This window comes from Drosophila yakuba, chromosome 2L (assembly GCF_016746365.2).
Source record: "Drosophila yakuba strain Tai18E2 chromosome 2L, Prin_Dyak_Tai18E2_2.1, whole genome shotgun sequence".
Lineage (NCBI taxonomy): Eukaryota > Metazoa > Arthropoda > Insecta > Diptera > Drosophilidae > Drosophila > Drosophila yakuba.
In genome coordinates this window covers 3,237,029-3,264,712 of record NC_052527.2, presented here as the reverse complement: position 1 = coordinate 3,264,712, position 27,684 = coordinate 3,237,029, and the positions used below count along the sequence as shown (strand labels likewise).

Below are 27,684 nucleotides of genomic sequence, written 5' to 3'. Positions count from 1 at the left end.
CGTACGGCAACTTCAATTTGCATGTGTCGGTAATCCCGCTATCTGAGCCAACCAACTGACATGTCATTCCGCAGGCTTATAGCCAAGTAACCCCACGCCCTCCAAGCCCAAGCCCAAACCCAAGTCCAAGTCCTTCGGCAACTGCACTTTGCTGACCCTGAGGTAAACAGAAAGCTCTGTTGCAGCTGGCAAATAAATTAATGTTGCCTCCCGAGTTCGAGTTCAATAAATTATGGACATGCACGAAAACACGCCACTCTGCGAAAGACAGAGTGAGATTTCGTTTTAAGCAATTTCCACAGATATCTTTATATATTTCCAAACTGCTTAAAAGTAAGCAGTGAAATAAAGAGTTTACTTGTAGACACCTTTTGTATTACCAGGTAATCTAGCCACAAATTTTAAAACTTTACAGTGCGTATTTTGCCCATGTGCTCCATTCATCGGTTTGTCTTCGCTTGGATAACAAGTGTAAGAAACATAAATACCATTCAAGATGTTGCCAAGCGACCGGCGAAATAAAAGTAATAGAAGTAAGTAAAGTTGCGCACTTTGATTTGGCCAGAGGTAACTGAAGCAGCCGCAAAACACGGCCAAGTATCGAGAAAGCGTTTAAAAAGTTCCCCAACGAAAACATTTAACATTTGGCCAGGCTAAAAACGGAGGGAAAACTTTGCCAAAACTTGGCCGCGAGAGAGCAAACATTAGGTTAGACAATGGATTGCCAATTGAAGTAACCGATCGGGCTGATTTAAAACGTCAGGTTGAAATAAAGTAGGAAGTGACACTACCAAGTGGGTAGATACTTTGCTAGATTCCAAAAGAATTCCCTTACAAAATATAACCAACTAGCTTTCGTAAACTAGAGAGCGTAAGAAAATACCAAGCTTTAAACTTGTTGCTCCTTGCAACCGCCATCTGCTAAATAGTGAACCCAGCCACAAGGAGAATTTTTCACACACGTTTTCCTTATCGCAACCCGCCCAACATTTAGTCCTCGTAAATATGCTTTTCAGCTGTTTCCATGCATTCTGCTAATTGGTGCAGAGACAAAAAGGCTTGCGGCTGCCTTACACTGAAAACACACAGAATTTCATTAATTTAAGAGTCTACCAGGCGACTGCACTTAATCCACATGGCAGTCTAGTGGGTCGGGCATATTTTATAAATGAATTAAAATTCCCAGCAAACATTTAAACTTGCCAAAGCGGCCGGCAAAAAGTCGCATTGCGGGGGCGGGGGTGGAGGGTCAGAGCGAACATTTGGGTAGGAATATAAAATTTAAGCCACTACTTAAAAGTTTCGCCTTTGCATCGAAAGTTAGACCGGCATCAAAAACTCAAACTCGCAGTGACCTCAAAAATTTCTGGCCAAGGGCCGAGGTGTGTTTGTGCGAGCTCTAAATGCTGCTGACCCCAAGACAAAGTTAGAAGACTCAATAAAATTTTCAAATTGATTTCGCTAATTTGTTTTCTGAACTTTTGCCTCCGGCCTAGACGATTTTTCTGCATTCACACATCTAGCTCGATCCACGCCCACAATCCCAAGTGTTTTCCACAGCCAAATAGAAGGCGAAAAAAAAAACACTGTGAGACGTTTGACAACGCAGCTGAGTGAACACAGATATCAGTTACCATAGTAGGTTCCACGATTTTCCCACATAAGCTGGGGGCAAGCTGCCTTGCCACCGCCCAACGCCCACCCATCAAGCAGATGAGCTCCCATTTATATGGCACTCTTCTAAATTCTTGTAGGTTTTATGCTGGGCATGTGAGCCCGGCTAATTAAAGCAATGCGATGGCGGAGTGGTGTTAACATGACAAGCAATTTGTTGCGCAGGATAATGTGGCAGGGTGAAAACAGAGTTGCAAGAATATGTAACACTCGGGAAACATAGGTGGACGGTCTAAAGGTATTATTAAATAACACTACAGTTTCAGGGGCTTAGCAATGAAAGTGTTAAAGGCTAAAAGAAACCCATTGGTAATTAAAATACCTTACAATATTTCACTCTAAAAGTATGTTGTATGTTTACTTAGCAGAGCTATGGCACAGAAAATGCAAGTGAAAATCTTTTTAATTATTTATTCTCAGAGGAAAATACTGAATATTGAATAATTTAATATTATTTGTTACAGCCTCATTGAAAAAGCGTGGAAGTTGTGTTAGTTCCACAGAAGGCGAGTTGCCCGATTCTGCCAACCACTTGCAACATGTTTGATGGCACACATCCTGTTCCGCTTACCCATAAAATTTCCCTTCAAACGGATTCAGGACTCTGTTACAGTCGAACCTCGCTTAACATGCCTGCGAAGTTGGCACTTCACTTCAGTTCGTCGTGGATTCTGTAAGTGTGCGGTTCTGAGATCGGATTTATCAGTGCGGCCACAGATTTTTGAAAAGAAAGAAACCAACAGATAATAGATCAAGTGTTAAAAGAAATGGCAATAAATATTTGAAAACGTAATATTTGTAATAAGTTACCATACAAAATTGTGCACATCGCTTACTCAGTGAGAGATCAAATTAAATTGTTATCGTTAGAATATTTAAGCTACCAAAGCACTCCATTTTCCTAATGGATAGTCGGTTACACTAAAAGTTGATCGGACAATACCACACCCAGTCATTGGATTTCCATTCAACGCTCTTGGAATTCGTTGAAGCAACTGGAGCAGCGATTTCTTAACCAAAAAATCAATAAATATGAATTTAAATTGCTGAAAGTGTGCTTCGGCGAGCATCAATAAGCAATATCGCATATGGTTCCAGCCGACTGGCTGCTCCAGTAAGTATGCAACGTTCGATTAACTTGTAATTTCAGCCTCTCTTCAGTCACACACACACACACACTCGCATAAATGGGGAAACATTTCACTCGCTTAAAATTCATGCGATAAAAAGGAGCAAAAAATTGGCAAACGCAGCATTGCGTCCCTTTGCAAAAATCATGCATAATTTATGTGTTCCCGTAACCGTAACCGTTACTGTTAACCGGTAATGTCGATAATGTCTGGTGCCTCATTGCCTCCGATATGCCAATATATACGCGTCAATATACACATGTATGCTGTGGCCATTTGGCCAACAGTTTGTTCACCGTTTTCGGGGCCGGTTGAAGGCCTTTATTAACCCGCTTGCGTGCACCATTGCAGTTGGCTTAAACTGTTCATTTCCGCACTCGGACACCGACTGCCATTTACTTATGCCTGTTTAACAATAATGCATTTTCGATTAATGCCACGCACGGAACACGAAGCTCTGTCCGGAAAATCCTTGGCTTCAACTGCAATCGCGTAATGGAGAATCATTAATTGATGGAATATCTGGCACACATCCGAGCAGATACATCCTGTAATTAAGTCTGCCCACTGCGAGAGCGCAGAAATGTCCTTGCCTCCTTGTTGGTAATACCAATACATCAGCAGAGTTGAAGACTTAATTAAAGAAATATCAAAGAAATGTAAATACTTATGGATAATATCATTGTAACCTATAGTCCCATTGACATGGAATCGATCCAAGTCCATCCAATTCGTAAATCTTTCCCATTAGCATTAACTCCGTTCGCTTTTTTTTTCGTCATACAAATTTCCACCAACTCTCAGCTGCATTTGCATAAACACATCCCAAGGAAAATGCCAGCGGAAAACCCTATCGTCAATTTGTCAATTGTCTTGGCAGTGCAGTTGGCAACATTTCGGCGAAAAAGATTGATGATGATGCCCAAATACTTTTAGACTTTGAGCCGATTTCCCTGACTTTTTTTTCGTCGGCTTTCGAGCTGCCATAAAAATGTGAAGAGCAGATAAAAAATCAAAAAAAAATAGCAGGGAGAATAATTTGCATGGCTTAGGTTTATTGCGGTTGCCTGGCCGATGCGGTGATTGTAATAAATTGTCTGATAAAACAATTCAAAAGTCATTAAATTGGCTTTCTTGTCGCTGGTATTGCATTAATTTTGGAGATCGTCAGAATTTAGGACGCTGACCCAAATGCATTTTTTTATGCTCCACCATCGAAAGTCAAAGTAATTTAATTTCGGTTTTCCTCCTGCGCCACTTTTATGACACACAGAGCCATGGCGTTGACAGTTTTCTTGCCGCTTTTTTTTATCAGTTTTTCGCTTAGAGGTTTTTCTCACATTTAAGCTGTTCCTAGTGGAAATCGGCAGCCAGGCGGAAAAGTTGTCAGTCGAGTTGGAAAATGAAGGGAAGGAGAAATCAAGTGAAAAGCGCTTTTTTAACTTTGCCTTCGTTAAAACCTTACAAATGGCGCCAAGTTTACAAGCCCAGAGACAATGTCAATGTAATTTAAAGGCAGCTTTTATTAGCACACGTTTCTGTCCGCAGACAAAAGCGTGAAAAATGCTAATTAAATCTAATGTAAATACTGAATGTGCTACGGGAAAGAATAGAAAAGTCTTCTGCTCAGTGAGGAAAATGGCAGAAAAGTTCTTTCTTATTTAAACACTTAGAAGCAAAATTACTTTTGTGGAGAAACTTCTACTAAACGAAGTATAAAGTGCTCGGCAGAGAACTGATTCAATAAAAAAAGTGTTATTTTTTACTACTCAGCTTTGAATAATTTTGTGAGCGTGAAGTGTTAAATGTGGTTAATTCATTTCCGTACTAAAAGTCCATTTAAAATATATACTGTACGGTCGGCTTATAGAATTTATCGCATATCTGCAAACAAAAATAGTTTTGTAAATAAATAGTCAATATGTGAATTTCTGCATTAACAGTATTTTCTATATTGACACCTATTTTTTTTAATTAAAATAAAAAAGTGTTAATTAATTACTGTTATTGATTTAAGGTATTTCCTTAAAAATATCTCATGTCCAGTTGTTAAGTAAAAAAGTGTGGCAAAATCAATTTAATGCTGCATTTCTGTAAGCCTGTCAAAATCGCATTTACTCTGTAATAAAAAGCTCTCATTACAAATCAAAGGTTGCAAGTAAATAGATAAATGGATACCAAAGCATTAAATGAAATATTCCCATTTGCGAGGCAAATGCAATAAAGTGATAAATATGGGAAATCAATGGTTTTTTCCAATTCGCTTGTTCTATGCAAAAAGCATTTGCCAATAAATAACAACAAGAAGTAGAAATAAAGCAAAGCATAATTGATTTTAAATCCCAGGCAATATTAAAAAATTGAGAGCAAACTACAAAAAACAAAGCAAGCGAAATGAGAGTAAACAAAATAGCAAAACATTCAAATAAAAGGTTAATGGAAAATGGCGAAATGTAAATAATCAATTTAAATCGCGCAGCAAAATAGTTATATAAAACAATTTGTGAGGATTTAGTTATATAATCAGGCAACAGACAGAAATCTGTATACAGAAACATAACAATAGTTGAAATCATAAACGCAGCAGAAAATTAAAAAAAACCTAATTTAAATTTAAAACCAAAATTTAGATGAATTTAAAATGTTAATAACTTCCTAAACTTAATATTTTAAACAAAGGAAACTTAATTCAAAGCGAAAATAACTTGACCAAATAAAGTCCTAAAAATGCAAAAGCGTGGAAGGTGCCCGCTCCTGGCTTTTACACCAGTCTGCGGTTTTCTTCTTGGCTGAAAGTGCTTAGCCAAAAGCAACGCAAATTTGTTGCCACTTTCTTGTTAGCTGATTGTTGTTGTTTGTTTGCTACTCGCTGTTTGCTGTTTGCACTGCCAGTGCTGCTTGTTGACAACGGCGACAACGACAACGACATCAGTTTATTTTTATCAGTTTTATGCTAATAGATTCGAGGACACTTGCAGCAGCTGCTCCTTGGGGTTCTGGGGTTCTAAATCGACCAGATCGACAAGGACGAGGGCCAAAAGCGTGGCTTCTTGTTTGGAGTGTGGCCAAAGTTGAGTTGAGATTGGCGTAAAAATATGCAAAATATTCACGATGCCAACATTCGCAATGATGTTTAACAGGCAAACTTGCGCACAATGGCATTCCATCGTCTGCATTGCCCACTTCAGCCGCAAACCAATTTATTTCTCAGCAAAAACAACAGTCTGCCATCACCAGCTGCATTCCGCTCTAATTATATTATTAATAATTAAGCTTGTCTCGTGGTCGAGAGCAAGTGCAACCAACAAGAATTCTTGCGGTCCTGCCACAGAGTAAACGAAAGACGAATTATTCTTGAATCTGTGATAATGACGCCTTGCCAAAGGATATGTTGTGGTTAGTGTAAATGACCCATTTTGCCTGTGCAGAAGCCAATTTTAATGCCTTTAGAATTTAAATCAAAATACATTTATCTCTCTTGTAATTATTAAATATGGTACATTTCGGCATAAATTTCTCTTTCTTTGGCATACATTGCGGTTGCTAAGGGAACTCACTTCACTTAATATTCATTTCGCAGGACCTTAGTCATTTGCAATCAGTATGCGACCTTCTCGGAACAAGTTTATTCTGCTTCATATAATTGATTGATTTTTTCCACAAATAAATTCTGTTTTTTTTTTCTTTTTTGGCCTTTTGAGCAAGAAAAGCGTAGACAAGGGCGTTCGGTAATGGGCATTGAAACGAAATAAAATGTGTCAGCCATATTGATATTTTGTCTTTATTCTCCCAATCTATCTTCTCCACCCCCAATCCACGATAGCCATCGATTGTATTGTTGCCGGGTTACTCGGCCCCGAAAGAGAAAAAATCCAACGTTGTCAATATTAAAATTGAAAATATTTCATTTGCCAACCTTTTGCATAGACTCGAGCCTGCAGTCAGCCGACATGATTGGAATTATAATAAGCTTCTGTCCGGACCAACAACAAAAAAATGCCAGCAAGATTTATTCCATCTCGTTCTTTGTCTATATCCTTGGCGATGGGCGGCTCCGTCCGGCACAACTTGTAGTTAAGTGTGCACAAGTTTGGCCCGAATATATATCATAAGTTCTGTGTGTGTTCCGCCTCTGTTACGCTCACTTGAGCATGGTAATACTCGTACTCTGCTGCCCCGAAATGTAGGCAACGCCAAATGTAAATATCTACAAAATTGAGATAGTGGGGAAATTGCATCAAAGGCATGCACAGAATTTAATTTAAAAATTATTATTGTTATGAAAGAGTCCAGTTTTAATTAGAGACTTTTTATTTAAGAATTCAGCACAACGTAATTTATTACAATTGATTTATAAGGCATCCCATACACTGTAAAACTATGAGAGTCCCTTTCCTGTCAGCTTTTCCCTGCATATTGTTCAAATTTTACTAGTACTTTGTGCACAGCTGTTGTTACGTATATGCATACCCACATTTGTAAGCATTTCCTTTTCTCACAGTCTTATCGAATTTCCTTTACAATGGTCATTTTGTTTTACAACTGTTTACTGGATTATTCAGCTTCCAGATTTTTATTTCTACACTAGAATACATCAAAATGGAAGCAGTCTGTTTGCTATAGTTCAACAGCCAACTGCAACATCTGTTTGCTTAGAAAACTACGAAATATATTTTCCTATGGAATTATCCTTTGATCCACTTTGACACACATAAAAAATGGTTCCATTTGCTAAGCTTCAAAATTGACTCATTCAATATTGTATTACACTCGATTTATTTACAGACTCCAGGCCAAAGATAAATTTTATTTGAATGGCAAAGCCAGTAATCCCTTTTTGTTGTCAAAATTGAAATGCAGATTGTACGCAAAAATCATTTATTATGCATGGCTTGTGTAATGAACAAATCACACAGAACAAAAATAAAAGTTTCGTGTACATACATGTATATAAAAATACATATTAAGAGGAGAGTGTTGGCATAATTGGTAATTTGTGGCTGAGAATGTCAGGCTGAATGAATCTGGAGTGGATCAAAGGAGCATTCCATTTTCAACACCCATCTGGCCCTGGCACCATTGACATTGATTTTCTAAAGCTTTTCACGCCAACAAAAGGTGGCCATAATAGCCGAGTGAGCATTAACTTAATAGAAATTGGGTTTCCTCGCTCATTTCCATATTCCGTTGGTCAGGTGCCAAGGACGACTTCCTGTGCTTGGAATTCCTTTTAGCCAACTCGCAACTCGGCCGGCGTCTTTCGAATCGTGTGTCTGCATATATAATATGATATGTAGATTTCATCCATATACGTTTCCATCCGCGGCATCGTTATCTTTTGTGCGTGGTTAATCTTCATTAAAACGAACTTCCGTTGCCGGTTTTCCATCCATTCCGAATGCCCAAAAGCACGTGAACGTGTTGTGGAATTGGTGCATGGGTTTCTTGGTCCCAGCCTGTTGATATTATTCGCTTTTAATGTCCATTTTTAATGCATTTGTTTCTTAAAAAGGTCTTCAACTTGTTCCTGGGCGTATTCATGTTGACTTATTATTATGGAGCACGTGTTACAGAAACCATTTAATTTATTTCCCTGGAGCTAAGTAAAAGTAGAAATATAAGACATTTATCAACAATACTACATTTTATAATCAAAACACAAATGGCTGAATTCCGTGCCGCTTAGTTAACACCCACATCCTTAAAAGGCCCGGAAAATGTTTACGCATTGATAACCTTGAACCAATCCATACATCGGTCGTGATTTTGTGTGCTTCTGCAGTGATTTAATGACTGCCATCGACCCATCGACGCAGCTACTTCCCCTTTTATGTTCGCCCTTATTGATGAGCCGCACATGTCTATGGGCTGATGAGTCGCAAGTGGCCCCAAAGGGATAATAACCCTGACCATAACCTAACTCACACAATCGCACACACGCGAAATGGCCGACACGCAGTGATTTAAGCTCTTTGCCTGCCCCGGCCACACGGCGTATGAGTAATGTGCTGCGATTGACCGCAACGTTGACTTGTTGACGCCGCGCGACCCATTGAGCCATAAAACGTCGCACTTTTTCGCAGTTTTGATACTTGATTTGCCCCCTCCACCATGTGGTGCACAATCAAAAGCCGCCTATGTGGAGAGTGTAGAAATTGGATAGCCAATGTGGGAACTGAATGAAAGCTTGAAGCTTATGCGGCTCGCAGATTCGATCAATGCGCGGAAGTCCTTCGCTCAGTAAAACCTGTGCACTTGAAAAAAATTAGTTTATAAATAATATTATTCACATAACAATTTATAAAATATCTTCTACGGTAACTGGCATTTAAAACAAACATTAAACTTTCAATAATAATCATCTTGCCAATGAACTCACCGATTTCTCTTCGTGCAGGCAACTTCTAATCCTTTCCGTAATTGACGTTTGATTGGACGTGCCCGACCATGGAAACGGCCAACTTGCCACCTGCCCGCCGCGTGCCCATGCATTAAATAGCCAGTGTAGTTGAGCCGCAGGTCCGCCCACCAACCGCCCACCAGACCCCCCCGCACCCCGAAAAGGAAGACACACAGCCCCACACACATGACCGCGTCACGAGCGGCGAAACGAACGTGACACATGGCGATGTACTTTTATGCCAGCAAGATATCAGCCATCGCCTGCGGAACGCGTTGCAAGCAGACCGTGCTGCAGAAGTCGCGGGGTCAGCGCGACCGGGACAAATGCCACCATGGCCATCATGGCCACCACCACCAGCACCACCGACGCCACCATCGTCGGCGGTGCCGCATTAGCGGCAACAGCAGCAGCTCCGACAGCGAGTCTGCGGATGACTGCTGCCTGGAGATGGGCGAATCGGCAGCGGATTCGAGGGAAGGCGAAGTAGGAGCCGGAGGAGCTGGATTACAGGGAGTCGCCGGCGGTATATTCTCCCTGGATCCAGGTCATCTGACGGCGGAGACAGCTCTCCTGGGTGGCAACATTCGCTACAGGCGGCGACATAGCGCCGAGCAGCTGAGTGCCTACGATCTGGAAATGGGGTTTCAGCAATTAGAGGTGAGTGATATATTTTTAAGTCCAAGTGCATCATAGATTTCCACGGCAGGCAGATGTGCTTGATTTCGCTTGAATAAGTGACTTCAAGACTACTGCACATTTAATTAATATCACCAAAAATATTAATAATGAAATGCTCTAGAAATTGAATAAATATATTTGTTCATGCGGTTTCTGTGGGCCAAACCACAACACGTTTGCACATGTTTGCCAAAATGGGAATAGAGGAAATCGGTATTTTCAATAACTCGAAATATCTCATTGATTTTGGCTTTGTTTGTCTGACTTGCAGCTTGGCACCACAATATCGGTTGGGCCGAAAAACGACGATTTGGTCCAGTACGATGTGCCCAAAAATCCGCACAAACGCAGCCAATGTGATATTAATTTTGAGGTAAGCTGTGCGGTAATTAAGGGCAACTGTTTGTCCCCATTTACCAATTCAATAATCATTTTTAGTTGGTGCTGTCATCACGCCAGCATTTAATTAGCTATGTAAATTGGTTTGATTTTATGTTGCCACATATAACTCTTTTTTGACTGTTGTCATATGTCGATTGTGTCTATTTTCACAGAGCTCGGTTTTGGGCTCCGGTGGCATTATGTACATAAATGGTAGAATAGTTTCCGGACCATTGGACTCCCTCATCGAAACTCTACTGCCCAAGGATGTTGTGGACTTAGATAAGGTGGGTTTGTATTTTCAACCTGTTATTTTATAAAGCTTATTAACTGCTTAATTAAAGGCAGCGATATGCTTAATAATATATTTAAAAATATTCAGCGGTTTAAATACTAAAGGTATATCGATGTACGAAATGCATATTTTATAAATTCCATCGTGTGCAATTCATAAATATAAAGCTTTTCATTTCATATGTGCTTTTGCAATCGTACAAATAAAGTGAACGGCAAATGCAATTTCGCTATGCATATTTCAACTAGTGAATAAGGCAATAAGTTAAACGAAAAACATTTTTGCACATATAAAGATGACACGAATTATAGTCATTAATAATTTATAAAATGTTAAAGATTCAATTTCTCAAACTGAATAGCTCAAGTTGTATAAATTTCCCGGTCTTCCCGCTCCTTTCCCGTATTGTACACGCCAAATGGAATACAAATCAGTTCGTACTTAGTCGCAGACACTTAAAGACTTGAACACTGGCCAACTTGCGTCTGTTGGCACGAGCCAAAAACCACAAACCAGAGGGCAACCGACAAGCCGACGAGTCCTTTTGCCAGGATCAAGGACCGCAGGCCCAAGGGGCTAACGAAACAAGGGACCAAAAGCCAGGGAACAAGGACATTCTTGTGTGTTAGGGGGACGACCATTCAGAGGCCACAGGCAGCAAGTGCAAAAATAATTAATTCGTTGCAAACAAATCCAGAGATTAGCGCTAATTTGATAGGGCTGAATGTGGAATGTCCCCCGGTCAGAGAAAAGTTGGGAGAGCTCGACAAACACTACCAAAACACCACTAATTGGGGGGATCTTTTAGTTGAGGCAATTTACTGAGGGGAATCGCAATCTCAAGTGGAAATAAACAAAACAAACATGCATATTTAATATGTCAGAAAATTCAGAGAGTTTATAAGATCATATTAAATAAGTTTTGATACTTCTAAGATGAATTATAAATTATATTATTTTATTAACTTGAGTTCAACATCTCACGAGATCCATTTCAACCTTGTTTTTGTCTGTTTATTGCGGCTTGCAGGAATTTGTATTCTCGTTTTTATTATCCTGCCGCTTGTTCCTGCGACCCCACGAATTGCTGGGCAGACTGCTGGACTCGGTACCTGATAGCGAATGCTTGGAGTCCCTGGTTTCCCTGCTGGCCGAGTGGACGATGAAGTTCCCCTACGACTATCGGGATGAGCGGATGATGAGCCATGTCAAACATATCGTTGCCAGGTGAGGAGAAATTGCTGTCTACTATAGGCCATGCCCCTCGCAAATTGCATCCAATCAACTGCTGCTCCTTCACGATTCCCGCCACAGATGTTCCAATTCGCATTTGGAAGCCGCTGTCTCCCAAACACTGAGTGCCTTACTAAAACGACTGACTGATTTAGAGAGACATGAGGCGGACCTACGAGCCTGCCAGACCAACGACAAGGTGAGTGGATGGCTGGTCAGTGCTGTCGGCTTTGGAAAGCGCTTTATAAAAATATCTCAAAGATTTTAACAGCATATACTTCTGTATAACAGCTTGAAAGCATCATACCCTTAAATTTATTCTCAAGAAATTTATAGTCAAGAACTATAGCCTTTCTGAAAGTAGCTTGGTTTCCCAGGCAGACTAGCTAGAAAGCTGACAGCACTGACCGAACCGAAAGCAATCTGCCTAATCTCCGGCAATTGTTCTGTTTTCCCTGTTTTTCCATTATGCCTTTCTATTGCCACTTTCCCCGCAGTCTGCCCCAGAAACTCCACTCAACTGTCCAACGGCCACGCAGTACGCACAAATCGTTTGTCGGGTGGAAAAGAAACTGGCCAAGCACATTGGCGGCGAGGAGTTCCTGCAGTGCAGCAGCATGATCCTCCTCGATAAGCAGGTAAGCACCAAGGGAGCATCAAGAACAAGTTCCTTAAAAGCCTGTTGAGGAACAAGAAATAAAGTCTTTAAAATTAGAAATTTTTACACTTATTATGCAATTGAAATTGAAATGAATGCTGAAAGCAATCACACCATTTGCATTTGAAAGGAAAATATAGCCATTTTTTCGCCTAAATTAAATGATATCCCTTCAAGTCAGAATACTCTGCTGATGGCCAATGTTTCCCTCTGCATAAGTCAACATAAGAAGAATCTGCAGTTTTGCATAAATTACACCGAGCACTCTCGCACATAAACAATCGCACTCTCGCACACACACACACACACAGAAAAGCGCCAGGACTTACAAGGACATGCAATTAAAATGACGACAAGCCGCTTCATTAACAATGGCCCCCGCCGTGCCATTGCGCACCTCATTTCAACAACCATTCTGAATCCAGTGCCATTCTCTCTCCATTCCATTTTTTAATGCAGAAGAAGTGGGACCAACCTTCCACGTCGGGCGCACCGCCAGGAGTCCAGGATCCAAAGAAGACGTGCAACCTGGAAACCTATCTGGATTGGTCGGCACGTCTGCGTCTGTTTGTCTGCAACGAGATCCTGCAGGTGAGTGGACGAGCTCATAACCATTTGGGGGTCAGCACGAACACGGCGCCGCACTCCCAGCCATCCAAGTGCAGTGCTGAAGTTAAACGGAGCGCATGAGTCCTTAGACCCAGTGGATTGAATTAAAATTCCCATGCATGTTGAATATGCACGTCCATCCAAGTGCCTCTCTCTACAGCCGCGGTCGCAAGAATAGCACTTATAACTTGTAGTTGTCTTTTAGTACAAGTGGAAGTAGAAATACCATACCTTCTATCCGAACTCATCGCGTACTGCGAAGTTACCTTGAACAGCAAGGAGCTGAATATTTAAATATCGTTCCTATTCTTGTGGCCGCTGCTGCGCGGGGTATGCCTGCATACAGAACGGCTGGTAAGATGGCTTATAATTTATGCCGTTCGTAACTGTCTCATTGACAGTTTGCCAGTTGGCCGTGTAAGCGACTCGTTAAAACTTTGCCCAAGTCACGTGGGTCCCCCGGCATGTCCGATGTCCTTTTCCCTACCTCCTGCCCCTTATCGTCTAACTAACTTCCGTAATCAAATAAATCTTTCATTTTGTCCGTGCCCGTGCTGCAACATCATTGTCTTCCCCGCTCCTCCAGAGCGTCGGAATCGAGGGACGCAGCCGAACCGTGGAACTCTGGAGCGGAGTGGCCCAGTACTGCCTCCTGGTGGGCAACTATAATAGTGCCACGGCCATTTTGGAGTCCCTGGAATCGCCGGCCATTGCGCGGCTTAAAATTACGGTGAGTTTGCCAGCGAGAACTATGCCAAATAATATCTATTTAATTTGTGCAATCCTGTAATTAATGGCGACCCCAGAATATAGGGCTGATATATGGCTTCATATGGCAGCGATAGATAACATCTAATTTATATTGGTTTTATTTATCGCAAACAAAAACTAATTTGATGAACAATTTATTGCTGCGGGATATAATTTGTTGGTTGCAATTAACAAGCCGCTGGGTATACCATTTAAAAGAAATTGATACAATTCGGTTCGATCTAATTATCCGCACGACAGAAATGACTAGCTTTGAAATCAATTCAATTATATTTACACAAAAATAAATCGTTTATTTGTGTATTGCAAGAAAAATGATCAAACTAATTGGTATTTTAAGTATGTCAAACTTTTTAATGTGACGAAATCACAGCCTTTCTACAACTTCCGCAGAAGAATGCAAAACTTTATTTTCTCCAATTCCAACTTAAAACATAGCGAATATCTCGCAGTACGTGCTGCTTCATAAATTTCAGAAATAAGCGCTCGAAATTAAATAGACAGCAGTTTTATAGGCAAATTACGTGGCATGGCAGCGAAATGGGTTCCTGGTTCATAATTTCCCATGGCAAATTGCGCTGTGAAACTTTAATTGGACTTAAACAACACAGCTCCGCTCTTTGCATAATGTGATGCGTAAACCAAATGGAAAATCATTTGGCCCCAGACATCAATTCCCTGACATTTCCACATGACGAACAGCCAACATTCGGTAGGGGAAATTTCCATAAACTCGGAGCACTGAAACTTAAGCTTAGCTAAAGTTAGTCATAGTAAAGGCGCAGTCATTTGCTCAAAGAATACAAGGAAACGAGCAAGGATAATAAAATTGTTCCCTTTGCCATGTGAGAGTGCGACTGGATCCTTGTGTGTGCACTGTAATTGCATGCTGTTAAAAGTTAGAAAGCAATGCCTTGGGCCATTTTCATTCATGCATTGGGGAAAAAAGCGCAGGCAAAATACACTTTTATCATCAATCGAGCACTCCGACTAAAAGCTGCTAAGCTATTCGCAGTAAAGAAGTAATTGAGATGTTCACTTTTAAAAAATGTGCAGAGAAAATGGACAGAAAATTTACCTAAAACTAGAAATCTGATATTAATGTGAAATCTTACTGTCAAAGGAAGCATCAAAGATGTGACCATCTCCCTATTTCCCCTCCATCATATCCTTTATCTTGCACTTTTCTGTGTGTGAAGTCGAAGAAAATCCTTTCGTCTGGAAGCTGGACGCAGTGCCTAGGATATTTGGTCGTGTCAGCAGATATTTATGCAGCCTAATGCATTTTGGCGAAAAGGAGCTTAAGAGATTTCGTTGAATTAAAGTTAAATATTGAAAGAAGTAATGGAGAAGCTTAGGACAATGCCAGTTGTTTGACCTGTAAATTACAGTATTTGAATTTTTAGTTGCTCTTAAGAAATAATACTTTCTGTTATTGCAGTTGGCTCTGGGTAAAGAAAATACTTAAATAATATATTTGCGCCACTTTGTCATAACAACAGAAGTTTTCGCCACCGATAAAAAGATTTTTCTCTGGCTGCCAAAAAAAAGAAATGAATTGCGGGGGCGAACTGAAAGAGAAATGACCACGCCCAAGCAACCACATTTTCGCTGCAGTTGGCCCAATTTCATCAAGTTTATATATTTACTCACTTATTTGGCACATTGCCCGCACCTTCGTCCTTCGTCCTTCATCCTTCGTACTGCGTTCTGTGTGCTGTGTGCTGTGTCCTGTGTCCTGGGTCCTTCCGCCCACTCCTTCAATAGACCGCAGCGTGTTGCCGTGCATTCAGCAGCAAATGAAGCTAGTTTTCATTAAAAAACTTTTTAATTAGTTAATGGATTCCGCATTTCAGTCCTCCTTTGTTGCCACCACAATTTAACACTAGGCTGGGCCTCCTCTTCACCCACTCATAATAAAAAAAAATCAAGTTAAAAGTAACTTAATGTTACTTTTTGGTGATTTAAATGCCTTTGGCTTCTGCTTATTCATTATGAATGGCTTTCCTTCTTCCCCATTACGATGTTGTGTGAGTTCTTCGCTCTATGTACAAACAGCAAACATTACCTGAAACATTACAGTCAGAAAGAAAAGTATAAGTTAAAGTTTATAAGTTTCAGGCAAATTAACTTGTTCAGAAGCTGCAATAAAGTTATATTCTCTTACCTTTGCTACTTAGTTAGTTTAATAACAGTATATAGAGAAAATTACTTATTGAGATACAATTACTTTTTATACATAATTACATACATACTCCGAAAAGTTGTCCACCTTTTCTGTGCAATATTTAATTCCTAGTGCTGCTGCACTTTTTCCTCTATAAATTCTGCGGACAATGGGCGCTGAAAAGTATGCAGCGAGAAATGAAAAAAGGAATCCTCTTGCCAAATAAAAAATGAAAGGGAATTGCATAAATTTACAGAACTATGCAAAATTCGAGCAGCAAAAAGTGGGCGTGCATTGTAGTTTCGAGAGATATATGTATACAAATACATTTCTATAGCTGCTGCTGAAATGTTTATGTGCTCGCATTGGATGATGGTAATAAATGTGGTCGGAAAAACTGCAAACTTTAAATTATACGCCATGTTGAGGTGTAAAAAATGTTATTATAAATGGCTTTCTTAACGAGCAAGCAAACTTTCGGATTCCCTTTAACACCAAAACGAATGCTTTCTAATGAAAAACACAATAAATTGCTGAGAGATCCAGAATAAGATGCTGTCCCTTTTTTCAGTTTAATGCGTGTGAAATCCCACAAAAGCATTTCCCTGATGCCCCCGGAAAATCCTAATTAATATGTTATCACGCGAAGGCCAAATGTAGGCCATAAAATTCGATCTAAAGCTTTCCGGAGGAAAATTACAAGCATAAAACTCACACAGACCGACAGAACAAACAAAACCATAAACTTTTACAGCCCCAAAAAAGAGCGAAACAAAAAACCAGCGCCATCCACCGCCAAGTGGGTCGGAAATCGGGCGAGCGTATCAAGATTGCCACTACAAACGATGCTCATTTATGGATTTCGATTTGATTACAGTGGAGCAAATTGCAAGTGACGTGTCAACAATTGGACTGCATGCAGCGCCACGCCGAGGGCCATGGCCATTTATGGCAGAAGCAGGCCATCGTCCTAAATGAGCAGCAGGATGGTCTCAAGACTGATAAGCAGCCGCCCAAGGATCCGGCTGCCCAAGGAGCAGCTCCTGCGCCAGCATCCTTCGCCATCACAACGCCCGACTCGGATGAGAAGCCCTCGACAAGTGGACGAGTGGCTGGCTTAGCAGTCATTTCCGGTACGTATGCATGGCTGTACACTGGGAGAAATAGTGCAATTCAGCTGGGTTTAGTTTGACCACTTTAAACTGTTTGTTCTTTTTATATACCAAATATGATTATCTGTAGAATTATAGTTAATTAAATACCACTCATATATATCCATGCTATATAAAACTTAAAGTACTTATAAGATGATATTCATTAGTTAACAGTATAGTTAAAAGTAAAATTAACAGTTTCTTAACAGATAATCTTATGTTGGTTCTCATTATTTCCCCTCCATATTGTCACCGATTTGTATACCTTTTCCTCTTTGTGCACCAAACAGCTGCAACAATGGAAGCCGCTCCAGTTCCTGCGGCAAGCGGCAGCAACGTGGATGTTGCAGCGGCAGCAACGGCAGCAACATGTGCCGCAACAGCAGCAGCTTCGACGGCGGCAGCAACCACACCATTAGCAACTTCGGGCAAGCCAAATGATTGGGTTGTGATTCCAGTGTTTGCGGATATTGTTAAACTGGCGTTGGGCGAGCGTGAGAACTGTTTGCAGCGGTAAGTTCAATTTGCCTGCCCTGATTGATGGCCAAATCCAGGGCAAATACACATGTGTATGTTGGCCCGGCCAATGGGTCGTATGATTAATATATGGCCCATCCGCCATGGCCAACAATCGCATTTCCAGTCGACTTCCATTGTACTCAGCGCTCGGTCGTATTTACATTTTCATTTGTATTTATTTACGCTTTAAATTAATTAACCACAGAGTGGTAAAATAAATGATTATGTGCCAAACGACAGGGCGGAAAATCATTTTAATGGATGTTCATAAAAAATAACATAAATATTAAGCGCTTTTCCTCTTGAATTTGTTTGTTTTTATGCCAAGCGTTGAAGAGTGAAATCGGTGGAAATAAATATTTTTTCGCATTTCTAAAGCATTTATATTGAAATGACTTTAACAAGTGACCAAATAATCAGAAAATAATTAAAAGAGATTTTGTTTTTAAAGCCTTTGTTCGTGAGTTGTGTTTAATGTTCTTAATAATAAAACGGGATTGCAGTTTTTGTGCATCAATTGATGTTCTTATCTCTTAATTGGGTTGTAATTAAATTTACAAACAATTTATTAATTATTATTAACTTGGCAGCGCAAAAAAATTTAATAATTAGTATTACTTCCCAAAAATACACGCAATTGAAATGAATATATAATATATTAATTCATATATATTATTTCAATTTTATTCCATTGCCTAATGGCAGATGCCTTCTGATTATTTGCGGCTGCCACAATGTTTCCATTGAATGCCAATCCATGCCGAACCCAATCTCAGCCATATCATTCCCTTAATGGGCCCAAATCCTGCCATATGCATTGTTCCCTTTGGAGCCAGCGATACGGAGCTCAAATAAACAATAAAGTATGCACCACCGACCACTGGTGGTCACAATTGACCTCATTAGGCTATGCATTCCGCCGTTGCAATTTATTCTGTGAAATATAACCAGGCGAAATAAATCCACATTGATACAGAAAATGCCAATATCGCATTGAGTTTTAGCATTAAATGTAGCGTATAAGCGTGAATCGACTTCTAAAAGCGCTAATTAAGCGATTCGCTTCTGCACTAATTGCGAGGAATGCACTAGAAAACAGAAAACCAGCGAGACCGCTTCAAGTCCCATTAGTATGCCTAAATATTTGAGGTCTTTGATAGAATACAGATTGTGATAAATACCAGCAGCACTCTTCACTGTGACTCCAGCTTTTTAAGCCCTTTTTGCTACACTCTTTGCATTGCCTTTTCCATTTTGCATAGCAAACACAAGCCATGGCTTTTTATCAGCCAGCAAAACATACTTTTCCCACAGCTCGCACTTATGTTCTCCGCTTTTCCTCTCGTTTCCTCTCTTTTCCCGCCTTTCCAGCTTAGCAAATGGCCACATCAATATGGCTGCCTTCGATCGAATGGCGGCCATTGTTGGGGCATTCACCAAACACATGCAGGCGATGAAGGCGGCCCAGGCGCCATCTAGCGGGGAGTACGAGCACTTCTGCCGCCACATGCAGCAAACAACGAAACTTGGCGAGGCGGGTAAGTAATATTCGCCGTGGGTCAAAACTTTTCTCCATACCCTCGACTTGTTTTCCACTTGTTTTTCATTCGTTTTGCCCTCTCCACGTATTTTATCGCATTTTTGCACATTTTTCACCAGCATTTGGTGACTGAAGGGGTCTTTATACCCTTCAAGAAAAGGTGCTTTTCAAATAGTGCACACAAATAGTTCAAGATAGGGAGTTCTGTTTTGACGTGGTGACCAAATGCAGTAAATAAAATATCTTAGCATTTTTAGATGTGTGTAAATGTATGTTGTTGCAAAGCTTTATAGAAACCAAAACGATTTATACTTTCGAAAGGGTATTGCACACTTTGGCTATCCAAAAGTCAGCCGCAATCGCCTTTCTTTTGTTTATTTTCCTTTAGTTTGTGTAAACTTTTGCAGCAACGTGGCCAACAGACTGCGACTTTAAGTGGACTAGAAGAGGGACTTTCTCCGAACTGCATACATAGTTATGTATGCGCACAAGTTAAATTGTTTGAAAAGCCTGTGGGAAAAATTAAATAAATTCGCGACTGCTGGCGCAGGACAATTTGAGAGTCGTTTTACTAAACGATAATTAAAACACCAACATGGGAAATATGGTAAACAGACTGTGAACATATAGAACTGGAACCGCAATTTTTGTGGTAAACCAAATTTGGTTATGCCGCGTGCTCGAAATTGCTTTCAAGTTTAAAGTATTAACGTTTCACTATGTTTGCAGAGCAGCTTATTTAGTAACGCACTACATAACTATTAGCTTTTCATCCCTTTAGCCTTAAACCCGCTTTGAAGCCGATTTGCCGCTAATTAATTCAAATTAATAACCGCAATAAAACCGCGGACAGACACTTTACGACCACCAAATGCTTATGAACTTGGATAAAACTTGGCGAGGGACTAGTTCTATTCCCTCGTCTGCCAGCATTTTCCATAGTTACCCCAGTGAACTCGAACCCTTGTTTTAATAACAATTCATTTCCGGTCTGTTGCCTCTCCGCTTTGTTTGTACTACTGCTGGTGCTGGAAAACAAGGAGAACGCGATTAGAGCAGGATTTGGTGGAAAATATTGTTTGTTATTTATGATAAATTAAATGGCGTTTTAGTCTTGCAAAGAATATGCATTTGAAAACAAAATGCTGAATTTACACCCGTTACTGGAAGAGTAAATGGGTATACTAGGTTCGTAGAAAAGTGTGTGGCATGTAATCAATATAGTTCTTTACCAGTAACGGGTATCTAATAGTCGCGACTATGGCGCTCTTTATTGTTAAGCTTTTAGCTTTGTCCAACATATGCATATTTAAATGCAAACTTTAACTTTGAGAAACAATCAAAAATAAATCAAACCTATTGAAATCACATCGCTTTCAACGATTTTATTATTTTTTAATTACATTTCTAGAGTTAGCTTGCTGCGCAGGGTCTTACCAAAGGTGCAATTAATCCGCACATCCTGCACCTTCAAGATAGAAAAGTCCTTGCCAGCTCGGTAAATATAAACTAGTAACTGCGCAAACTTGCCATATCCTTAAGTCGGAGACAGCGCAACAAAGATATAACACAGCAGCCACCGAGAGGCAACAAAACAATCTTGCAACAAGGTGCACCACGTGTTTTCCAAGAGCGTAAAAAGTTTTCCCCAGAATTCTCTTTTTTTTTTCCTGTAAATCCTTCTTGGAGCTGTCGGCAATGCCCGGCAAGTTGATATATTTTTCACGGAATGTGCACATGACAAAAACCTGAAAAACTATATGGGTGGTGGCATGTTGCATGAAAGCGGGCAAAGACATCAAACAGCGGCAAGAAGTGCAGAAATGAAAAGTCACAGAGATGATAAATAAGCTTTTTACATGTCTATGCCGTTCTGGGAAATGTTTATTATTATTTAAACATTTATTAGACATATGAAAGTAAATTAGTCCAAACGCATGAGTGGCTGGAAATATGAGGAGTTTTAATCAAATTTGAAACATTATTTGAAACATAATTTAAAACATCATTTGAAACATCATTTGAAACAGTAATAAATTCTATCTGTGATGACTTCCTTCTATGTTTTCCGGTGAGACAACATCTCCCCAATTCCTAGCTACATTTTGAAACTTTGAGGCATCACAGCCGCTAAAGCAAACTCTGGGAACACATACATATAGGTTCCACGAACTCATTATAAACCCAGGCAGTAGAAGGCAACTTTTAAAGGCTTTTGCCACCGGCGAAAACAGCACAAATACCAACAAAGGCGTGGAGAGAAGTTGTCTTTGGGTGTTGCGGCAAAACGCATCTTGACAGAAGCGGAAGTTAAGAAGTAGAAATGAGATGAAAAAAATAAGCGCCGGAGAATGAAAACTTATGGTGGAGCGCATTTTTTCGTTTGGAAAATCAACAGCCTGAGCCTCGAGCTGGAAAAGTTTATCGGGGAAAACGCTTCATGTCATGCATACCGGGGAGGTAAATGAGATTTGCTGGGAAAACACAAAGCGACGGCTCAGCTAACCAAGAAAACTCTGTTTACACGTATGCAGTGAACTTTTTGAGGTGGAAAATGTTGGGGAACGCTTTTCTTTGTGCATTGCAAGGGCGCATTGTTTATTTTTTTACATTTTTTTCTAATCAGGTCAAGGGACGTTTTAGTTTATTGAAGTAGGCTTAAGTAGACTTAAATGAAATGGGCTTATGCTTTCTAAACACATTTCGAAATACTTTTTAGCGATCTTATACAAAATAAAAGAAATATCTTGAGTCGTAGACTCGTCTACTGTAATCTATCTTAGGATTTTCTTCGAGAGAATTTATGTAACAGCTGGAGTTTCTGTGAAAAAGGGATTGAATGCCATTTGCATTCGTTTTGTTTACGGCATTAGGACTTAGCCAAGTTCCGACTGAAAGTTGGACTTGTTATTGTGGTTATATTTGCCTTCGATGCTGCATCGATGTCAAACTTGTTTTCCAGGCTGTCCACCTCTACTGTGCTTTTTTCTGGCTCGGCTTGGTGCCATTCTTTTGGAGTTGCTTGTTTAGCCAAGTCAAGCGAACATCTTCTAAATCAGTTTCCTTTCTAAGAACTCAAACGAAAAAACTGTCCACCAAGTTGAAAAGTTTTGCTAAACTTTAAGCCGACGTCAGCAACGCAAATGCTAACCAAGTCCCCTGAGTAAAAGAACTGTGGGAGTCTAAAAGTTATTTCCAAGTTTGATGCACTTTCGAAAACTGCATAAATAAATGTTGGTCTTTCTTACATCACTTGGCGACGCTCTAAAGGCATTCACAGTTCCTAAATTATACTGACCCAAATGAAATGGTTCCTCTGCGTCATTTTAAAGTTTCTGCTAATGAAACGCGGGTGGGTGCCCCGCAGTCTTATTTATCAGGTCCGCTTACACACAGAGAAAGACAGTGACATAATCGTGTTTAAAAGCAGCGGAAAAACGGAAGAGTTACCACCAAAGCGCCACCTGCTGGCTGCTGAAAACTACGCTAGATACTGTGTGTGCACTGGAATTCCTTTTGCAATGGTCAAACTCGGCGGGGGGAGGAGGAAAAACTGTAATAAACTTTCTGCTAAATTACATGACTTTAATCAACTCTCTTTGCCGTCTTTATAATCGCTCCTTGTCTCTGGTATCCTCTTTTATCCCTTCTTTCTATTATCCTTTGGCCCCGTTAGACCACTTGTACTGCATTTTAGTTGATTTAAGCCATTCGTGTTTTCATTCCCTCCCTGCTACTAAACAAGTGCTTATTCCCGGTTTTTATGCTCTTAATCTTTAGAGGCGCATTCTTGAAAGTTTTTACCTGACATTAAAAAGCAAACAGCAGAAGTGTGCAGCCCAGCGAATTATATACTTGTACACTGTGCTCTTGGTCTCTCGGTCCTGCATTAACTTCACCTACTGCGAAATATGTTGGCCATGTCGGGAATTTTTTAATAACCAACCCCTTAATGTGGAGGTAATTGTCTGTTGGCTGGTAAACTCTGTTAAGACCTCGGGGGGAAAACAGTATGTCGGATTTAAGTCGACTGAAATGTGAAATGTAAAATGTCGGTGGAATGCATCGTTTGGTCGGACCAGGAAAATGCAATCAGGAAAATCTGAAAAGAAACAACTCGGATTTATCTCGCGTTGGTGGATAATTTTCGCTCATAGCAGGCAAGACAAAAAAGCTAAAAGAGATTTTACTTGTTCCATAATTTCGTTTGAAATGAGAACCTGCTTACTTTCAAACCTGTTTTCAAATAAGATAACACTTTAAATAAAGTTCTCGAAATGCAAGCCAACAGCAAGGAAAAAAGCTTTTAAATCGTATCAAAGGATCAAAAACGCATTTAATTGTTTTCCCCATTCGCTTTGCCTTTCTCCGGCCTTACTTTTATTTTATTTCATTCTATTTATTTTGCCTTGCAAATCCAGCTGCACACACTCTCTGCGATTTCGAAGACATGAGCATTGTTATGTGAGCCAGGCACTCCAGCATGTGATATGACTGGCAAAAGGGGAAAGGAGTCAACAGGACAAACGTGGCACCGAAAAAAAAACGTCATTCGCTCGAATGTGAGGCAGGTCCTTTGACTGTGCTCCTTCCCTGTCCTTCTGATCCTGGGCAGCAAAATGTGAGTCTAGATGTGCCTATTCAAGGCAGCACGTTTGCAAAGAGAAGGAAAAAAATGGGAAAATAGAACTACGGAAAGCATCTCACAAATGCGAAAGCACAATGTATAGGAATTGCATTTGGATGTGCGAAGAAAGTGGCCAAGAATACAATTTTCTTGCAAAAATGTTTGCGTTTTCCAGTTGCTTCACAAATAATAATCGCACACACACACACAGTGGGTGTCACAAGTCGGAACCACAGAATTTGCACTCGTGCTGCATTAATTGTTAATTGCCATCAACAAAGCCAACTTCATTCGAGAACAGCCCAAATACCACATAATCAGGTCAACAAGTCCGGGGAATTTCCCACAAGCACCCCGAAATTCTTGCCAAACACCACAGAACTACAGAACTAAGCTTTCTCAAGCATATTGAAATCTGCCATCGAGTTGACCAGTCAAGAGTTACTTCAATTGTGCTCATTAGGCTCTGGATATGGTAATTAGGGCCCGACCAATGATTGGAATCCAAACCAAGGCATTAGGCCGGAATCCTTGGCCAAATTATCCCTGCTTCACTGGCAGCGCAAAGTCATTCACTAATTTTCATCATCATTACTATCCTCATTGTTTGGCCTATTGAGTACATTGTTTGGGCGAGAAATGAAACTATAAATTGCATAGCAAATTGCTAACCAGGTACAAATGGCTCTTATGCTCTTATGTTTGGCTATATGTGCTCTGGCCAAATGGGATTTTAAAGTGGTACGGTTTGGTAATTAAATGCTGTGATTCTATTGAATTTAAATTACTTCATATCCTGTGATTGCAACTTAAAGAGTTTTACTGGGATCCTATGCATTTTTTTATAAATTGCAAACATTTAAATGGGTTTCCCAAAACTGTTGTTCAATAAATAAAATGCAACCTTCTGTGTTTTCCCATTGAGCAGTGAAAAATGCGCAGATTTATATTGTTTTACTCACTGTCAGCAGGAACTTGACAGGTCGGCCGACATTTCAGACATTCCAGATAAATACATACAGATAAGTCGGAACTGCAGTTAGTAACTGTCCCCCTTTTGGCCCTTTGGCCCACCGGAAAGTCACTTCCCATTGGGATCCTAAGCCCACTGACAGCAGCACGTTATTGGCATTCAGTTGTGGGCAGATTTCATTTTCTTTCCTGCAACACTCGTCTGGCAGAGGATGTTGAATTTTCCAGCACCTCCAGCTCCAGCTCCAGCTTGGGTGTGGAAAAATGACCGTAGACTGTCCTCGTTATCTATCACCTGTCCAGTCTGTCATTCTTGAAGCCCTCATCTCGGCCGGAGTCAAAACAATTTTACAGTAGTTACGGCTGTCTGTGGCCATTGTTTGGTCTGCGAGCCGGAGGAAAGTAATTGATGCCTGACTGAGTCTGAAAATATTTCACCGACTACGGAGAGATGCCCATTTCTTATTGCCTTCAAGGCGGATCTATTATTGTTGGTCAAATGCGTGACATGTAGTCTTTTGTCAGCTGACTTGAAAGCAAACCAAAATTGAGTAGCATTTTTAATCGGTTTCAAAATGAATAGACTCACAAAATGATAAACGGAATTGTTTATTATGCTCTTTCTATTTGACAGAACACCATAACTAAGCTGTTTTTTTTCTTAGTGAATTTCTAAACAAATTTACTATTGCAACGAGCTAAAAGTTGCACTCGAGTACATTTTTTCCAGTTTCCAAGGGACTTTTGCCTGCTAACCGCTCGTAAGGCATTGTGTGGGTGGGAAGAACAGCATGTTTACGCCATCTAAAGTAACCAGTTCCTAATGCAACCGAACTACACCGAAACCCAACCAAACCGAACCGAGCCGCCTCACAAATCTTCAGTTTCGGCCGTCGAAAGGGGGTTATATTTACACGCCACACACGACTCCATTAAAACTAAACAAGAGCGTGGAAAGAAAGTGCTCAGTCCTTGGTCCTCAATCCTTCTCCCACACAAAAAAAATGAAAAAAAAAAAAATGGAAAAAAAATGGGAAAAGGGGCATCATGGTGTTAGCCATGTTCCATAACCAACGGCCACATTTCTTCATACTGCTGGCTCAACTCTGAAAAAGCTCATACTCATACACTCCATGCGGATGTTTTGTAATTTTCTGTGCTCAAGCATACGGAGTATGTGAACACAAATCCGATAAACACACAAACCTCGGGTAGCAGTTTGCTGGCAAGATAGGAGTGGGGATTTTCGTGGGTGCAAGATGGTGGACAGAGGGCAGGACATGCCACATTTTGCGGCAAGTCAAGCGCACATCTGCTGGCCAAAAGCGCTGACCAAACGAGGCTGCTACCAAACATTGTAAAATTTTAATGGGACCCATGGTGTGAATTGGACACCACCACCTACTGCCCCGGCACTCTAGTTTACCCATAAAACTGCGTGGAAAAATTCGCCCCTTTTTTCTTACAACTTTATTAAATTCCCTTCTATTAAAACGCAAGTGGTCCGACCCAAAAAAAGAGATGCCACACTTGTCGGCACTTGACCAGAAGTTAACCCAACCCGGAATGAGTTCCAGTTCAGGCTGTTCTAGTTGGGCCAAGTCCTTCCTCGTGGCGACTCCCAAATAGTCGTATGAAATTGCACGGAAATATAGAACAAGTTTTTAAATACCAAATGGCAAAGAAGATATTCATTTCTAAAATAAACATGGCTTAATACATGGATTGTTAAATACAGTTTTCGTATATGTAATGAAACTGAAAATAAAATATGGCTTTAAAAAAGCATTTTGCGCTACTTGAATATGCAAATTATCTAACTAGCATAAATTAAAATGATAATCGAACAGATTCCCACGTGCTTAAATAAAATGGCTGTGCACATCAAATTTAAATATTTTTTCCTTTGCCTGAAAGTTGGGTCGTCTAAAAATAAATGAACGAGGGTTCTTAAGGCCTGGAATTTCGCACGCGCCGGTTGAAAGTACTGGTCACTATAAATAAGAGTCGAGAAACCTTATAGTCGAAACTCTGAATGCCCTGCAAGTGAAATTTTCAAGGCTTCCATGGCTCTGAATATCCTTTTTTAAGAGCAAGCATGCAAACACATTTATTTGTTTCAGCCAGTAAGCACTCATTTTAAACCAATTTTGGTAAACAAAGTGAAAGGACTTCAGGACGAAGTAACCATTTACATTTGTTATTTTTGGAAAGAGAACCAGGAGCACCAAACATTTTGGCACGCATCACTGAGATCTTTTCGGACAATTTGGATTGTGTTTGCGTGAATGTATTTATTTTTTGTGGCCCATGTCCTTGAGTCCGGGCTACGCCTGAGTGTCGTTTTCAATCAAGTGGACAAGTGGAGCAGCTCAAGTAACTGTTTTGTTATTTTCCTGATTTTTAGTCGGCCCAGTTCGGTGGACAACAAGCAGCACTTGTTTTTCCCATATTTACCGAGTATTTTGATAACCAACACAAGTTGTTTGTTTCTTTTTTGCAGAACTAATGATGGCCTCATTCGACTGCGAGGAACCCAATAATGCTGAGAAGCTAATGTACGATTTAAACTAGTAGTCGTGTACCAAAGGATATGTGTAGACTTCACTAAATACTAGCGACTAAGTGAGCATTTAACTTTTGCTTAAGTAACTACTGTACATAAAAGTTAGGTAAATTACTTGGACATTTAGTGTTAAGTAGATAACGATAAACCAATCAGCTGTAAAAACTATTCAACACAAATAATACGTGTGTACGTGGACTATCTGTAAAGTAATAAAGTATTTGAATATTTGGCATATATTTTTGTCGATTTTGCTTACAGCGGAACACCTCTTTTTTAAATAGGTAAGAATATTATTGTAAAAAAT

The 27,684-nt window shown here is 40.2% G+C and overlaps 1 protein-coding gene and 1 long non-coding RNA gene across 3 annotated transcripts; one reads left to right on the top strand and one right to left on the bottom strand.

Moving 5' to 3' along the window:
- The first annotated feature begins 2,340 nt into the window (after positions 1-2,340).
- LOC6526693 lies at positions 2,341-27,614 on the top strand. 2 transcript variants are annotated; one of them, XM_039370611.2, is made up of 13 exons: positions 2,341-2,788; positions 9,202-9,864; positions 10,157-10,258; positions 10,440-10,553; positions 11,592-11,788; positions 11,876-11,993; positions 12,292-12,432; positions 12,915-13,043; positions 13,648-13,791; positions 16,877-17,132; positions 17,444-17,666; positions 19,044-19,210; positions 27,315-27,614. In XM_039370611.2, the coding sequence occupies exons 2-13, from the start codon at positions 9,427-9,429 to the stop codon at positions 27,383-27,385; spliced, it is 2,100 nt and encodes a 699-aa protein (XP_039226545.1). In that variant the 5' UTR covers positions 2,341-2,788; positions 9,202-9,426; the 3' UTR covers positions 27,386-27,614. The 2 variants fall into 2 exon arrangements, with proteins under 2 accessions (XP_039226545.1, XP_002087797.2); XM_002087761.4 differs by having other exon boundaries at positions 2,342-2,788; positions 12,912-13,043.
- Positions 7,093-9,206, bottom strand: LOC120320580. The gene is made up of 2 exons (XR_005560111.1): positions 7,279-9,206; positions 7,093-7,213 (listed from the first exon to the last, which is right to left on the bottom strand). It is a non-coding gene; the product is annotated as an uncharacterized LOC120320580 (long non-coding RNA).
- Positions 27,615-27,684: the final 70 nt, after the last annotated feature.

Excerpts from the sequence above, each read along its gene's own strand:
- LOC6526693 (XM_002087761.4), top strand. The coding sequence starts at position 9,427 with ATGGCGATGTACTTTTATGCCAGCAAGATATCAGCCATCGCCTGCGGA. Across the intron at positions 11,789-11,875 it reads GTCAAACATATCGTTGCCAG|ATGTTCCAATTCGCATTTGG; the intron begins GTGAGGAGAAAT and ends TTCCCGCCACAG. Across the intron at positions 11,994-12,291 it reads CCTGCCAGACCAACGACAAG|TCTGCCCCAGAAACTCCACT; the intron begins GTGAGTGGATGG and ends CTTTCCCCGCAG.